The sequence below is a fragment of the Haemorhous mexicanus genome, chromosome 21, assembly GCF_027477595.1.
Source record: "Haemorhous mexicanus isolate bHaeMex1 chromosome 21, bHaeMex1.pri, whole genome shotgun sequence".
In the NCBI taxonomy this organism is placed as follows: domain Eukaryota; kingdom Metazoa; phylum Chordata; class Aves; order Passeriformes; family Fringillidae; genus Haemorhous; species Haemorhous mexicanus.
The window spans coordinates 391,112-406,126 of record NC_082361.1 but is presented as its reverse complement, the minus strand read 5'-3'; the positions used below and the strand labels follow the sequence as shown (position 1 = coordinate 406,126).

The 15,015-nt window shown below is 52.2% G+C and overlaps 1 protein-coding gene across 9 annotated transcripts in view; it reads left to right on the top strand.

Moving 5' to 3' along the window:
• MVB12B (multivesicular body subunit 12B) overlaps positions 1–11,625 on the top strand; it is a 55,566-nt gene extending 43,941 nt beyond the window's left edge. For all 9 annotated transcript variants that reach the window (XM_059865336.1, XM_059865342.1, XM_059865341.1 and 6 more), the window contains 3 exons: positions 2,187–2,242; positions 3,547–3,606; positions 7,098–11,625. In XM_059865336.1, coding sequence (XP_059721319.1) covers positions 2,187–2,242; positions 3,547–3,606; positions 7,098–7,184 — 203 coding nt within the window. In that variant the 3' untranslated portion in view covers positions 7,185–11,625. The remainder of the gene's footprint in view (positions 1–2,186; positions 2,243–3,546; positions 3,607–7,097) is intronic.
• The last annotated feature ends 3,390 nt before the right edge of the window (positions 11,626–15,015 follow it).

The window sequence follows — 15,015 nt, the reverse complement described above, 5'->3', positions numbered from 1 at the left end:
TGTGAAACACGATTTTATTTTGCTCCATTTTGTGGGAGAAGAGCACACCCTTGAAGTCCTCGTGAATGTGAAAAAGCCCATGTTGGGCAGCAGCAGCAGTGGGTGTCTCATCCTGTGAGCAGGGGACCCCACAGGTGAGGTGGGGGGCACAGGAGGGTCCTGCCCCCAGAGCACCTGCTTTGCTCAGGGCACTTGCTCAGCCAGGGAGCAGATGCAAGGGGGAGGCACTGCTCCCCTTGCATCTTGTCTTGGGGGTCGCCCCTGTTTGCCTGCAGCCCCCTGGGTGGCCAGAGGGCTCCTGGAGCCTGGCTGAGCCACAGGGGAAGGGCTGAGGGCTGCTGCCCTCCTGGTGCTGGGGCAGGCAGCGGCAGTGGCCGCACAGGGCTCCATTTCTGTAAAGTTTCCAGAACTGGTGGTGTTTAAACCCTCATGACACCGGTGCCTGGCTGAAAAAGGAGACGCTGCATGAGCACCTTGTTTTGTGCTTTCTGCCTTTAATGCATTTTAGCAGCAGGCTGGTGACGGGCCTGACACGGCAGCTCCGCACCCGCTCCCGCGCTTGGGGAGCGCAGCATTAATAACACACTTCCATGCATCGTGCCATTTTTAAGCATGATCGTTATGATAAAGGGCATATACTTAATTACAGGCCTGCTTAATTACAGCTCTGTTGAAGCTCGTTTGTTTAGGAGAGTGCTAATTGCGCTGCGGAGCCTTTGGCTCACCCTGCTTTTATCTGCTGCTTTGCTGTGTGTGCTGAGCTCCGGGTGGGCTGGAGCGCGTGGCCGGGGACGGGGCTCTGGGGATGCACACTCTCCCTAGCTCAGGCTCTAGATTGCTTTACAAAAGCTGGTGTGTGGCTGATCAAAGAGGGTTCCTGTCGGATAACAAGTGCAGATGGTCTTTCAGCTTTAAAACTTCCTGGATTTGGTGATGCTGCTTTTCATCTGTTTCCTTTTGTTTTCCTTTGCTCAGTGGCTGCCACGCAGCACCTTTGATAACAAAATTACTCCAGTGGAGGGGGGTTTTATGTTGAAAATAGACAAAGTGAATGTGAAAGGCTGAGTGTTCTTAAATGACCCTTGTTTAATAGCCAACATGTTAACTCATTGGTGCTGCAGAAGTTAGAAACAGCAGAGGAGCACTGGGTTTGTGGGTGCAGATGCCTTCTGAAAGAAAACCCTATTTGAGGATCAGTGGAGGGCCTCTCAGGGCTTAAATTTGCTCTGATTTGAAGTTTTATTTCTTTCAGAGTTGAAATGTAAAGACTTCAGATGTTAAAGGTGTAAGTGCAATAAAGGGGGTGTATCTGGGGTGTGAGCTGCCTTTGAAACATGCCCTTTTCAGTCTTCTGTGCAAATTGCTGAGTTACGTGTTTTAAAAATAAGTGTCTCCACATCTTGTGGGAGGCTTCCTGTGACATGCTGATAGCAAGACACAAACGCTGAACATCATTGCACTAGGATGAATACACAAGATGGTATAAAGGCAAACAGTGCTCTGAGTACCATTAAGGTTATGCTCCAGAAAAGGCTGGGCCATGTGACATGAGGCTGTGCCATGTGGTGTCATGTACTCGTGTCTGTCTTCATATTCCACTGGTTTACACCCTCTAGATGTGGTTTGCAAGGGTTTGAGCCGCTGCTCACTGTTGAGTGTACACTAACTACAGCCAGGCCAGGGAGGGTGCTTGGTCCCAGGTGTTTGTCATCATCCTGCCCAGGTGGTGGCAACTTACTGCCTGGTACACAGGTGGTGGTGTTGGCTGCTTTGGGGCTGCAAGTCCCCTGAACCAGCTGTTCCTTACTCTCTTGCTCAGACACCACGAGTGCTGGACTGGTTTGGTGAGGGGGTGATAAATAGAAGTGTGCCCCTCCAGTTTCAATTACTGTCCTGCTTTGCCAGCTGCACGAAATTGGAAAATGCAGAATTGAAGCCATTAAATCACATATGGATAGAGCAAGGAGAATTTGTTGGATTCCTGGCTTGGTAGGGACTGACCCAGCTATGTCTTAAATGGAAAGAAGCCACTGGCAGTTTAGAGGGAGAAAAAGGCTGGCAGTAACGTTTGGGAGCAATCAGTCATGTGTCAGTGCTGTGAATACTTGATCTGTCACTGGGAATGTGTGAAGTTGCATGTCAGAAGGCAGCTGGAAATGTCACATGTGATGTCTTGTCCCTTTCAGCAATGGATGGAGTGCCTTTCATGATTTCGGAGAAGTTTGCCTGCGCTCCTGAAGGGGTGAGTTTGTTGTTCTCCAGTGTCTGAAACCCATTGTTTCATGGGGAGTGATCACAAAACATCAAGACAAATTTCCTGCTTCTGGGAGCAGTTCTGTTGTGGGGCCAAATACATACCCAGTGCTTGAGATGGGCCGAGGCTGCATGTCACAATAGCTGCCCGTTAGCTGGGAAAGGCTTTCGCCAGATTGCTTCTAAAAATGGATTGTCCTGGGATTTCAAGGTTTATTACCATCAAAGATAGGGATGGCAATGGGACTCCCTGGTGCTGAAAGCATTTCTAATTTCTTAGCATAGATTGTAAAGAAAGCTGGAGAGGTGGAGCTCTCCTGCATTTACCTGCTGTGATGGTGGCATAGTGCCAACAGCTTTGCTACTTCCTGTTGTCACTGCAGAAGTTCAGGGCAGTGGTGATGGCACAGTGCACTCCAGTGCCATCAGCTGCCCCCAGGGTCCTGCCTGGCTGCAGGTCAGCTGGAGAGGGCACCGGGGGGTGCCTGCTCCACAGCAGGTGCTGCTGCCAGCACGGGCAGGGCACGTCTGCTTCACCAAACAGAAACACTGCTCCTGGTTCAGAATGACCTCTGGGTGTCACGGGACCAGTGCTTGTTAAGGTTGATGATCCAGAGCTCAAAGATTCAGCATCCCACTACCAGTTCCCAAATCCATCTGATCCTAAAGCAGCATCTTTTTAAAAATCAATTTACAGGCAGCTGTTAAGGCAAACACTGGGCCATCAGCTGTGTCTGATTTTTCAGTAGTGCTCCAGCTTTTTGCTTTCTTCTTCCTGCTGACAGCGGTTTTTCACATCCCTTGCTTTCTGAGAGGGTTGTTTATGGGCCATTATTCCCAGAAATCTGAAGTCCCTGCTGTGAGGACAAATGCAGAGAGATTAGGTCGTGCTAATCCTCCCTGCGGATCCTTTAGACACCATTGCCACCATATGGTCAGTTTGGTCAGGGCTTCCTGCAGCTCCCACCTCGTGCTGCAGCCACAGAACCCGTCCAGTGACAGACCCGTGCTGCAGTGGGGAGGTGGCAGGTCTGCCTGCACGCAGCAGCACCGAGGTGAGTGTCTGCTGTCGTGCTGAGGGAGAGCAGGGCTGGAGCTACCAGCCCCAGCCCACCGTCTGCTGTTCACTCTCCTGCTGGAATGAGGAACAGGATCGTGCCTCTCTTTACAGATGGTGCCTCTAAATCTCTAGTGATGGAGTGTTTGCTGACTTGAAACAGAACAAAACAACAAACAAACAAACACACCCCCTCCCTGACCCTGACTTTGACGTTTTTGTTTCTTTCTTGCCAGATGCAGCCGGTTGATCTCTTGGGTATCACAATCAAAACCCTTGCAGAAATTGAAAAGGAGGTAAGTAGCCAGCCAGGCACTGAGCAAATCACGAGGGCTGTGTTCTCTTCTTCTTAAGAACCCTTCCCTTATGGAAAATACCTTTCTTGTCTCTCCCAAGTCACTGGGGATGGATAAAGTCAAGCAGTTAGCCCAGGGTCAGGGGTGCCCTCTCTGGTCCGTGATGAGTGAAGACACTTCAGGTGGTGAATTTAATGGCAAAGTGTGGGGCCTTCTGTTTGTCTTGGTTAGCCTTTCTTTCTCATGTATTAACAATACAAGGTAGTGGCAGAACACTCTTAGGTGCCTCTTGCATGTCAAGGAGGCAAATGGACTTGATTCAGCAATGTCAGATAAACATCTTCATGAGTTTTTAGTTTGCTGATGCTGGGAAGTTGTTGCTGGGAGAGCTGGGCTGTACAGCCCTGCTTGTGCCCTCTCAGGCCTGTGGAGGGTGGGGACACCAGCACTGCAATCATTTCTGTGGGCCAGGGAGGAGAGGCCAAGACCTGCTGCTCTCCCACAGCTCCTGCTCTGGAGCAGGCTGCGTGCATTCCAGCGTAGTGAAAAGTATGATTATGCAGCCCATATTCCTTGATGAAGCATCTTGTCTGCACATAGAGAGCTACACATATAAATATTGTGAATTTCGGCATGGCTTTATTTCCCTTGCAAGCAATAGCACCATTACAGCAAATCTTCTGGATATCCAAAGCAGCCAGAACATTCTCCCTGGAGCAAGATGCCTTGCAAAAAATATTCCCAAAGAATTCCAAGAATTACTGTTCTCTGTCACCACATTTGCAGATGTATGCACCCATCCTCCAAGCTGCAGGCAGCTGAATTTCAGGACTCTACCCTGTCAGGAAAATGATGGAAATAGGTGCAAATCCTGGACTGCACCTGTACTGCTCTCATTTCCCCAGGATGGCACAGCTGTGCCCGGGGAGTGCTCAGAGAGCTGGGCTATGAAGAGGTGGTGAAGTGCAGGTGTAAGCAGCATATGTCATCACTTCATGGCAAATTTGGTGGCTGTAGGACAGACAGTGCTGCTGCCAGGTCTCCCAGCAGGGCTCTGGGGGTTTGTCCTTTACCCCTGCCTGTCCTGGGTGGGGTGGAGTCACTGCCCTGGGCAGGTGCAGGCGGTAGCCAAGGTGGTGGCACTGTCACTGTTCCCAGCTCTGTGGCGGCTGCTGTGCAGCGAGGGCAGCGGTCTGGCCACGGCAGGGTGCACTCTGCCTTCATTTTGGTGTAAAAAGTCTAGAGAGAGTCTAATTAGTAAAGGGAGCATCCAATATTCATCATTCCTTTTAAAGTGAGGCAGTTCATTTAACCACTGAATTGCTACAAGTTTTCATGGGTTGCTTTTTGCAAATATATTTAATGAAGAAGTTGTAAATCTAGAAGAGCTTAAAATTTTAATTTTACACAGAAATATTTTTCCTTGTTTGCATGTTTGTAGTCAATTCTCCTGAGTGCAGTCACATGAAATGTTCTTTAAATGAACATATTTGCTAACTGGCATGATTTCAGATTTTAAAACATTGGTTCCAGCAATTAGGAGTTTCCTCAGTTCCCCAATGACTGGAGAGATTCGTCTTGATTATAATTGCTCTTAGCCACGCATATCTAATTTGTGTCTTTTTAAGTGTTAATTAGTAAACAGTTTGAGCTGACATCTTTATGCGTTTGGGTGTTGAAAAATGAGGCCTATTGCGTGCCAGCGGCTGCAGCATCGCGACAGGGAGGTGCAGCCCCAGGGAGTGAAGGGCCGGTGCAGACCTGGGCTCAGCCCCCGGTGCAGCCCGGGCACAGCCCCCGGGCACAGCCCCCGGCACAGCCCCCGGTACAGCCCCCGGCACCGCCGGGCACAGCCCCCGGTACAGCCCCGGTACAGCATGGGTACAGCCCTGGCACAGCCCCGGTACAGCCCCCGGTACAGCCTGGGTACAGCCCCTGGGTACAGGCTCTGATACGGCCCGGGCACAGCCCCCGGTACAGCCCCGGTACAGTCCCCGGCACCGCCCGGGCACAGCCCCCGGTACAGCCCCCGGTACAGCCCCCGGCACAGCCCCCGGTACAGTCCCCGGCACCGCCCGGGCACAGCCCTGGCACAGCCCCGGTACAGCCCGGGCACAGCCCCGGTACAGCATGGGTACAGCCCGGGCACAGCCCCCGGTACAGCCCCGGCACCGCCGGGCACAGCCCCCGGTACAGCCCCCGGTACAGCCCCCGGTACAGCCCCCGGTACAGCCCCGGTACAGTCCCCGGCACCGCCCGGGCACAGCCCCCGGTACAGCCCCCGGTACAGCCCCCGGTACAGCCCCCGGCACAGCCCCCGGTACAGTCCCCGGCACCGCCCGGGCACAGCCCTGGCACAGCCCCGGTACAGCCCGGGCACAGCCCCGGTACAGCATGGGTACAGCCCGGGCACAGCCCCCGGTACAGCCCCGGCACCGCCGGGCACAGCCCCCGGTACAGCCCCGGTACAGCCCCCGGCACCGCCCGGCTGCCCCATTCCCGCCCGGCCCGGCCCGCCACGAAGCCGCGGCGCCCCCTGCCGGCCCCTGGCCGCCTCGCCCGGCATGGCTCGCCGGGGCCGGCCCTGTGTGCTCGGCAGGAGCGGGGCTCCCGTAGCTCAGCGTCGCGCCGGTGTCCTCCCGAGCCGGCACCAGAAGCAGGTCGGCGTTGGGTGGAAGTGGCGCAGCCCTGGTACAGCTGGCATGTCCCCTGCACAGCTGGCACAGCCCTGGGCCAGGTACCGGTGTGGCTGATGGTTGCCCGGACCACATCCTGCGTCCCAGTCCGGCTGCGAGGAGCGCACGGGAGGATGTGTTTGTGACATTCCAAGAGCCACAAATGCAACACTGGGATGTGCATGGAGGAGAGTCTGTGTACAGGGCCGTTGCAGTGGGTGTGCCACGGTCGTGGGCAGCTCCTGCCTCGGTAGCCCCAACATATGGTGTTGCTTTTGCCATCCACCTGCCACGGGAAAGCCATGGCTACCCCGGCCTGTCCTGGGGTGCCCTGGCAGCGGCCGGGGTGGCCACGGGCCGGCGGGCGCGGCTCACAGCGTGCCACGAGATGGCACTGCTACAGTGCACGCCAGGCTGCGAGGGATGTCCCTTGTCTGCAGTGACACTGTGGGGGCACAGGGATGTGTATATAGGGATTTTCACTTTGTCACCAACCAAAAATGTTAATTCTGATGGTAGCAGCTTGAGTAAACTTGCCAGGGGGAATGTTTCTGACTAGCTGCTTTATGGACAGGATGAGCATGGTCACTTTTGTGTTAATGTGGGGTTTTGGGGGAGCGGGTGAGCCCTCCCTGGGGAGGTCACTGATGTGGGGTCAGGTGGTAGCAGCAGGTTCACCTGGCATGGCCCTGCCTGGGCCAGCTGCTGTCAGCCCCAGTTTTCCTCTCATTCTTCTGCCTCTTACACTGTGCCAGCCCAGGCAGTGTGGCGTGTGAGTCAGTGCTCCAGGTTCCCTCTCTCTGCTTTGCCCCGCAGTACGACTACAGCTTCCGGACGGAGCAGAGCGCGGCGGCGCGCCTGCCGCCCAGCCCCACCCGCTGCCCGCCGGTGCCGCCGTCCTGAGGGCCGCGGCCGGAGCGTGTGTGCGTGCATACTACTGAGCAGGACACGGGACACAGCGATGGAACCATCCCGAGGCCTCCCCGTGTCCGGCCACCGCCACCACGCCGCGCTGCACCGCCCCTGCACACACCGCTCCTCCGTGGGCACCGTGGCCCCTGGGCAGCTGCCCCCTACCCCCACCGCAGACCCCTCTCCACGTGAGTACAGGACTGAGGACTGGGAGCCTGACGCAGCCCCTTGCTCGTCCCCACTTTGTAACCCTGCTGCAGGACAGTCACAGAGCCCAGAGCTGTAGCAAACCTCTGCGAACACAGCCGGGAGCTTGCGGAGCATGGAGAGATCTCCCTGAAAGGAGCAGTGAAAGGCACGGCTGGGTGCTGCCACGCCAGCTGCCGTGGAGCTGCTTGGCTCTCGACACCTTGCAGCAGGAGGCTCCTGCAGCACCCAGTCCAGTGCAGAACTCAGCTGCAGTGAATGCCAATCCCTCTGCTACGCTCTGGGCACAGAAGTTCCGCTGTGGCTGGGATCAGTCTTCAGATCCACTGTGGTCCCTGGATTTGCTTAGGCTGGGGGAGCCAGGGCCCCTGGCTCTCCCTGGGCACTGGCAGGGCAGGCAGGGTGCCCAAGGTGCACTGCAGGTCCTGAGATGAAGCACCTTCGCTTTGCACAGGGTGTCCATCTGTCCATACACATCTAGGGCAACAAGCATCCTGTGTTTCTTTCTGGATGGATGCTGGCAGCGACACCCTGGCAGACCCTGTTGGTGCCCCACTGACCCCAGCCAAGCTGCCTGTGGACCTGCTGACAACTGGGATGCCATCACCTGCCCATCATTGAGACAGTTCTCTAACATGTTCCCTGCTAGCTGCTAAAACAAAAGAGATGTGCCTGGTTCCTGGGCATTCATGGGGAAGCACTGAACACTGATGTGGCACAGGATGAGAGTGGGATGCATTAAACCCTGACCTCTGCCTCCCTGTGATCGCTGACCGGGCTTGCTCCCAAGCCAAACGCATGTCCTGGAGAAGTCCTTTGCTGTAATAAGTTATTTACAAGTGCCCATCTGACTCTGTGCTGCTCTTTCAAGTCTCTGCTGTAGAACAAAGATACATCATGGCAGCAAAATGGCAATTTTGGAGTAAGAGTTAAAATGTACAATTTTTTGTATTGTAAAATACTGATTCCCTGACCCCACTGAAATGCAATTGCCATGGTAACAGTAACAGTGCTGTTGCTCTCAGCCTGGGTCGTACATGTGCCCCGACCTACTTTGCACTCCCTTGGATTGATCTGGCATTTGCTAGTTGCACAGAGTGGTAACTAACAGCAGTATTTGTACTGTCAGCTAATACTTTCTATTTGTACATAATTCTTGTCCAAAGATTCATTTCTGGTTTTAAGGCACCACACTGTACTGCTGGGATAAAGAGCACAAAATACATTTGGGACAAACTGAGTCCAGATCTTTGCTTCAGCTTCTTCCAATCAGGTAAATAATTTTCTGGAGCTGTGTCTGTAGAGTGGCCTGGTGGTTGGAGAGCAGAGGCCAATTTGGTTGCAGGTACATTGTTTCTGGGCAAAAGAGTTAAAGCTGTGCTCCAGCTCTGGGCCCTTGGGTGACCCCCTGGAAGTGCTCATTTACTTGGAGCTTGCACCACCATTTTTAGTTGTTATTTATCCTGCAGTAAAGAAAAGCCAGACCTCACTGCCAGGCTTCACAAAGGCCAGATTGATGATGCCGACGTCGACAAATGAACATACCATGGCAGCTTGGTCATTCGGCTCAGGTTCACTTCAAGTTCAAATCCACTCTGTGCCGTAGTGCTGTGCCCATCTCATCCATCTTTTGTCTTTCTATTTTTCTGCTTGTAATTTGTTCTGTAGTTTTCTGTGACATCCGTTTATAGCTTCTCCTGTGGCTCAGTGGTCACGGCAGGTAGGCAGGAGCCATCTGCAGCAGTGCGTTCCTCGTAGCTCTGGGATGAGAGCTGACCTTCCCTGTTCATGGTGGAGGAGCGAGGGCTAGCACAGGGCCCAGCACAGTCTGCAGAGCTCCAGGGCAGTGCCTGCCACTGGGAGATTGAGAGACAGCTGCCAGCCCCTCCTGCAGCCACTCTTCCCGGGAGGGCAGGGCCGCAGCGGATGGGGGCTCAGCAAGGAGCAGGTTCTGAGAGCCACCGAGCCCCGTGCTCAGTGCCACACTCCCTGGATATGTCTGGGGAAATGGCTGCAGAGCTTCAAGTCCCTTCTGTAAGAGAAAATCAGTGCTTTAGTATTTGTACCAACTGCTAGGCTTGCTCAGCTTGCTCTGCAGTGACCTACAGGAAACGCTGGATACTTGAAACACTGGCAGGATACGCAGCTGGGACAGACATCTGCTTCTTCAGGATATTTTTGTATTCTTCTCCCTCTCTAACACTGGGCCAGCAAAGCTGCTTCAGGACTCACCTGCAAAGAACCTTGAGAGATGAGTTTGCTCTCCATGGTGTGGTCCTGCACCACGGCACTGCGGGGACAGCCTGGTTCAAATGCACAGACAGGACAGATGCACTTCCTGTGGGGCAAATACAATGAAGGTGTTTTGAACAAAAAGCTGCAACTGCTCAGAGCCAGCTGAGCTCTCAGGCCTGCTAACCACAGGCTGGAAAACTAGGCAATTCCAAAAGGGAGAGGGCTCGGAGCCGGTGCTTTGGAAGCACAGCAAGACACAGTGCAGGGTGGTTGACTGTGTCAACTTCTCAGTCCACTGATCAGAGGAAGCTTTTTTTATTGCACTGCTGAATTCCCGAGACCAGGGCTGTCAGGTCAGCATTTCCACTGGAAGGTTTTATTGGCTGCTCCATAATGTTTGCACTCATGGCAGCTCATTGCAAGGCTGGTCCTTGCATCCTTACACTGAGTCCTCCATGCTGGCATGTGCCATGGCCAGTACCAGCATCTCTCTGCATCTCCCTCCCTGTCCAAGAGGTGACTGTGGAAAAATTGGCCCAGGCAATAAATGTTCAGGACACCTGATGTGGATCTTGTCTGGCTGAGGAGAAGCCTTCTGGAGCATAAGGGGAGGGGAGGAGTCAGTGGAAAGCAACAGAAGTGAATTTGCAGAGCTTTACCAGATGTTCTTGGCTATCTTGCCTGAATTTGTAGAACAAAACTGGTCTCTAGGTAGTTTAATCTTGTGGCTGATGGAGAAGTTAGTTTGCCAAATTATTGTATATCTGCAACAGAGACAGAAAAGCAGCAGTGAGGGGTTTGCTTACTGTAAAATACGCTTTCTGATGTGAATTCCTAGTGACACACTGCCTCCTGCATTCCTCACGGCGAGAAGCTGGTCATGTGCCAAGGTGACTTGTGGCCACCCAGGCCAGGCTGTGCTGTCTGCTGTGTTGATCATGGGAAGGCAAGAAGTTAGTCCAGAAAGTGATGTAGAGTGTGAACTTTGTGATAAAATTCAAGTGTGAATAGTAGTAGCAGGTGTCTTCCCTGATGGGAGCACCTCGTATCTGTAGTTCCATAGGAGTAAACTGTGTCAGACTTTTCCTGTGACTGTCCCTGCGTGTCCCCACGGTGTTTGTTGGAGGTTTCCTGGGAGCCTCCTGTGCAGTGGGAGGTTGTTGGTAGTCTGTGGCATTGGGCTTGTTTGGTTTCACACCCACCACTGCTCCCTCAGTGTCCTGAGCTCTCCAGACTGAACCCACATGCTGCCAAGCCTGGAGAATTCCTGTCGTGGGCACTGCACGTGCCAGGTAGGTGCTAGTGGCAAGGGCATGCCTCCACGGGCCTTGGCACCTCCTCTTCTGTGGGGCCTGGAATCTCCTGGCAGGAGGGGAAGTGGGACAGAGCTGGCAGTCCCATGCTGGCTTCACCTCCCCTCTGCTCCCCAGGTGACTCGGGGTCTGTCCCCCCAGCTGTGCCACGGCAGCCCCAGGAGCCGCAGAGCTGTTCCTGCTCCTCCCAGAGGCAGGCACGCCTCGCTACACCCAAATGATTACCTCAGCCTTGGAGCCTTGCTGAACAGCCTGGAATCCTCCCAGCAGCAGGGCAGCCCAGCCTTCCTGCCCGGGCCAGGGCACACAGGGGCACAGCTGCTCCTCTGCTCACAAACAAGCTCTGCGAGGTGCTGCTCGCTTCAATCACCACAGGGAGACCAAACACTCTGGGTATTCTGGTCTTTTCTTGTGAAATTGTTTCCTAACAGCAACAGATTTAAATGTCACCATACAAATGGCAGAGAGAAACCTTTCATGCAGTTGCAAGGTGGTTTTCTAAGATGGTTGGGTTACTGAAAGTGATTTTACTGTGCATTAATCTTATGAATGTTACTATGTTTTATATTTATTTTAGATGACCCTCCTGTATTTTACAAAGGGAAGTTTCATTGTGTGATAACTCCGTCTGTATTCTTAATATAATTTGTTAAATGAAACTTGTTTTAATCAGATAATTCTGTGTGCTTTTGTGTTTTAATTTTCTGACTGAAACAGCTACCTGGATTGGAAGAGTGAACTACAGAGGTGCTGTAGGGAACCTGCTCTTGTTTGTGGGCTTTTTTCCTTGGCAATTGGATGTAAAAAGCCTTGGAAAATGTGTCCAAAATGTCTTGCTCTACAGGTATGCTGCAAAGTCAAAACAAACTCAAGTGACGTGATTTGTGGGGCAGGACTGGGTGAAGCCTGGCAGGAGCAATCCTCAGCCCAGCCGTGGTGCTGGCCGCAGTGAGGGCAGCACTGGCCCCCTGGGCTCAGCCCGTGGCCACCAGCCTGGGCTGCAGTGGCCACTCTGGCAGCAGTGCAGGCTGGTACCTGCATGGCTGGGGGCAGCAAGCCCTGGGGGAAATGGGCTGCTCAGCAGGGGAGGCTAATGCTGCACTACACTGAAAACTGTTTTCCTTTGTGCTAAGTTATTATTCTTCTGAACTTGACCCAAGCTAGTGGTGCACAATCTGACCTCTGGCATCTTCTCACCCCAGACAGTATTTCTGTCTCGCTTATTTTGAGTGCTCTTTGAATTAAGGGAGATTAATACCCGAGTTCCCGACATTCTCTTCAGGCATATGTTTTTATAACCTTTTGAAAGCAGTACCACTTGTTCCACAAAAAACTCAGAAGCAGCATCTTGTGGCTGCCGTGGGAGCTGTCACCGGCACCTGATTGAATGTCCTGGCTGGGGAGGAGGGGTGTGGGGAGGACATAAACCAGAGTGGGCCCGTCCCGTGCCAGCCCGTGGCTCCCGGGCAGAGCCAGGGCTGTGCTGCTGGGCTGCCAGCATCTCTTCACCTGCTGCCATGGGTGTGGGCTCATGCTGTGGCACAGCTCACCCCGTGCCTGGGAGTGCTTCCAGGCCTGCCTGGGAGCCCTCATCCCCAGCCCTGGCCCTGGGGCTGGCTTACATCCAGCATTCACGGAATTTGGGTTCTAAGGAAAATTTCTCGTTTCTTCTGCTCTGCCCAGTGCTTTGAGACGTGGGAGCAGTGGTTTCTCTCTGGAGAGGTGTCCTGTGGCCATTCCTGCCCCAGGGAAACCCTCCCAGTGCCTGAGGGGAGCAGCAGGGGCTGGAGGCGGCTGGCACAGTCCCTGTGTCATCAGAGGGTTCTTTCGGGCTTTGTGAGCCGCTGGCTTTGGTGGTGTTTTGTTTTCTTTTCTCCTCTCCCTCCTACAGCTTTAAAAATTAACTTGCCTGGGGAGTTTCTCAAAATCCTTTCCTTTCTCTGGAATGATGGATAAGCCATGTAACTGATTGTCATGGCCCTAGGGAGGATAAACATCTTCTGCAGTTTGAAATGAACCCTCCTCGCTCCTTGGTTAATAAGTGTTGAAAGAAGCACAAACAGAGCTAACACGGGATTTCCATGACTAACAAGATGACCACATCAGTGAATGTTGTTTGGGGTTAAAAATGACTCAGCTTTTGCTTCCCCTGGGTAAGATGTTTTATCCCAGTGCAGGAAAAGCTGCCAACAGCACTTTGAAGCTCTGGCAAACATGATGGAGCCAGGATTGTGAACTGGGAAGTGTTTGAATGCCGGGTTAAAAAAACCCTCATAAACTCTGCTCCATGTGTGCGGATTTCTGGAAGATAAAGGAGCCCACAGCTTCATCCAGCTTGTGCTGACTCTTTTCTTTTCAAAAGCCTTTTCAGATGTTTTCACTTTTCTGCTTGCTTTGTTGAAAGATGTAAAAATTTAAGACAACCACAAAGTAAACATTTCAAAACTTTCTAGTCTGAAAATTAGTGACATTTTCAAAATCCCTCAAATTCCATTTCAGCACTGTCAGAAATGAAGATGTTTGGGGTTTTTTTGATTGCCAAATTTTCCAGGCAGGTTTTTGTTTATTGATAACTTTTATTTTTCAAAGAAAATAGATATATTATTCAGTAGAAAACACTAGATAAGTAGATGTCTTGTCAAAATCAAGCAGGTTTTCTTTATTAGAGTGAAATAGTAATGAACTCATCTGCTTCCAATATTTATAAAGAGTAGGGAAGGCCATTAATTCTGCTGCTTGTGAATAAAACCATCTGTGATTTCTTTCCATTTGATGTGTTTTGGTTTTAATATACATTTTTCACAAATAAGTGTAGGGATTTTTTGTGAAAATGTCACATTCAGAATCTCATAAAGAAGGAACGCAAGGAGGGGGAAACGAAATGTTTTGTTAGCTCAGTAATTTCTCACCTTGCACAGAGAGTAAAATTCCTGCCAACTTTAACACATTAGGCGACAGAATTACATGTTCGGCTCTAATGCAATCCATGACATGGAACAAGGCAAACAGAGGATGTTTGGAAGTTTGTTTTCCTTTGGGAATCACACAGCACATTTAGCTTAATCTGTCCTGACACTTGAATTATAACATGAGCTTCTTTAGGGAAGCAAAATGGTAGATGCCTCTTTTTAAAGCAAAGCAGAAGTTAATAAAATGGGCAGCACGTCGAGGAGAAAGAGCCCTGATGAGCCATCATGCCATTCTCAGAGCAAATGGACTCTGCTCAGGGGTTTTTCCACTAGAAATGCTGGAAACCTTGAGACATCCTTCTACTGAGGGTGAAATTTTGACCTCTAGAATTTTACTCGATTAAAGCAAGAGCTACAAGAATGCCCCAAGTGAGACCACTTTGTAGTTGGACTTGTGAGTGTTAGATCCTAAATTAAACTGAGTATTCATCCAGCTGCTCTGCCAGGATTTATTTCACAATCATCCCAGCAGCTCATGGGCTGGAGACTGTACTGTGCTGCAGCTTCCTGAGCTGTACCCGTGGGAGAGAAGGAGGGCTCCTCTGCTCCCAGCCACCACAGCCCAAGCACCCTGGGGCATCTCTCTGAGGGGCTGTAAGGGCAACGGGGCTGTCCCTGCCATCTGCTCCACTGAGTGTTGCTTGAAAAGCTTGGCTCCAGTTACAGATTTTAAGGCCCAGATTTAATGTCCATTGTCCAACAGGATCAAAGCATATCCTTGGAGGTTCCTCTGAGTGAAGAAACTTGAAATCAAGTAGCAGATGTCCTCACCTGAAGCCCAGAACTCCAGGTGCTGCAGAGCAGGGCAGGTACTCTCCTGGGGAGGGAAGGGCAATGCCAGTTTTATCACTGAAAAAATGAGTTTGCTGGTTGTTTCTCACCTGCTTGTTGGCAGAGATAGGAGAGGGCTGTGCTCTTCTCTTGGGGGAGTTTTCACACCTAAGCCAAGCAAGTAAGTCTGCTCACTGGTGAGCGTGGGGTGAGCAGAGTGGGGAGAGAGGGAGAGCAGGAGTGACCAGGATAGCCCTGTGCCAGAGATGGTGCTGCTGGTGCTGACTGTTCTGCAGTGACAAGCGAGTTCCCCAGTGGTCAGGGGAA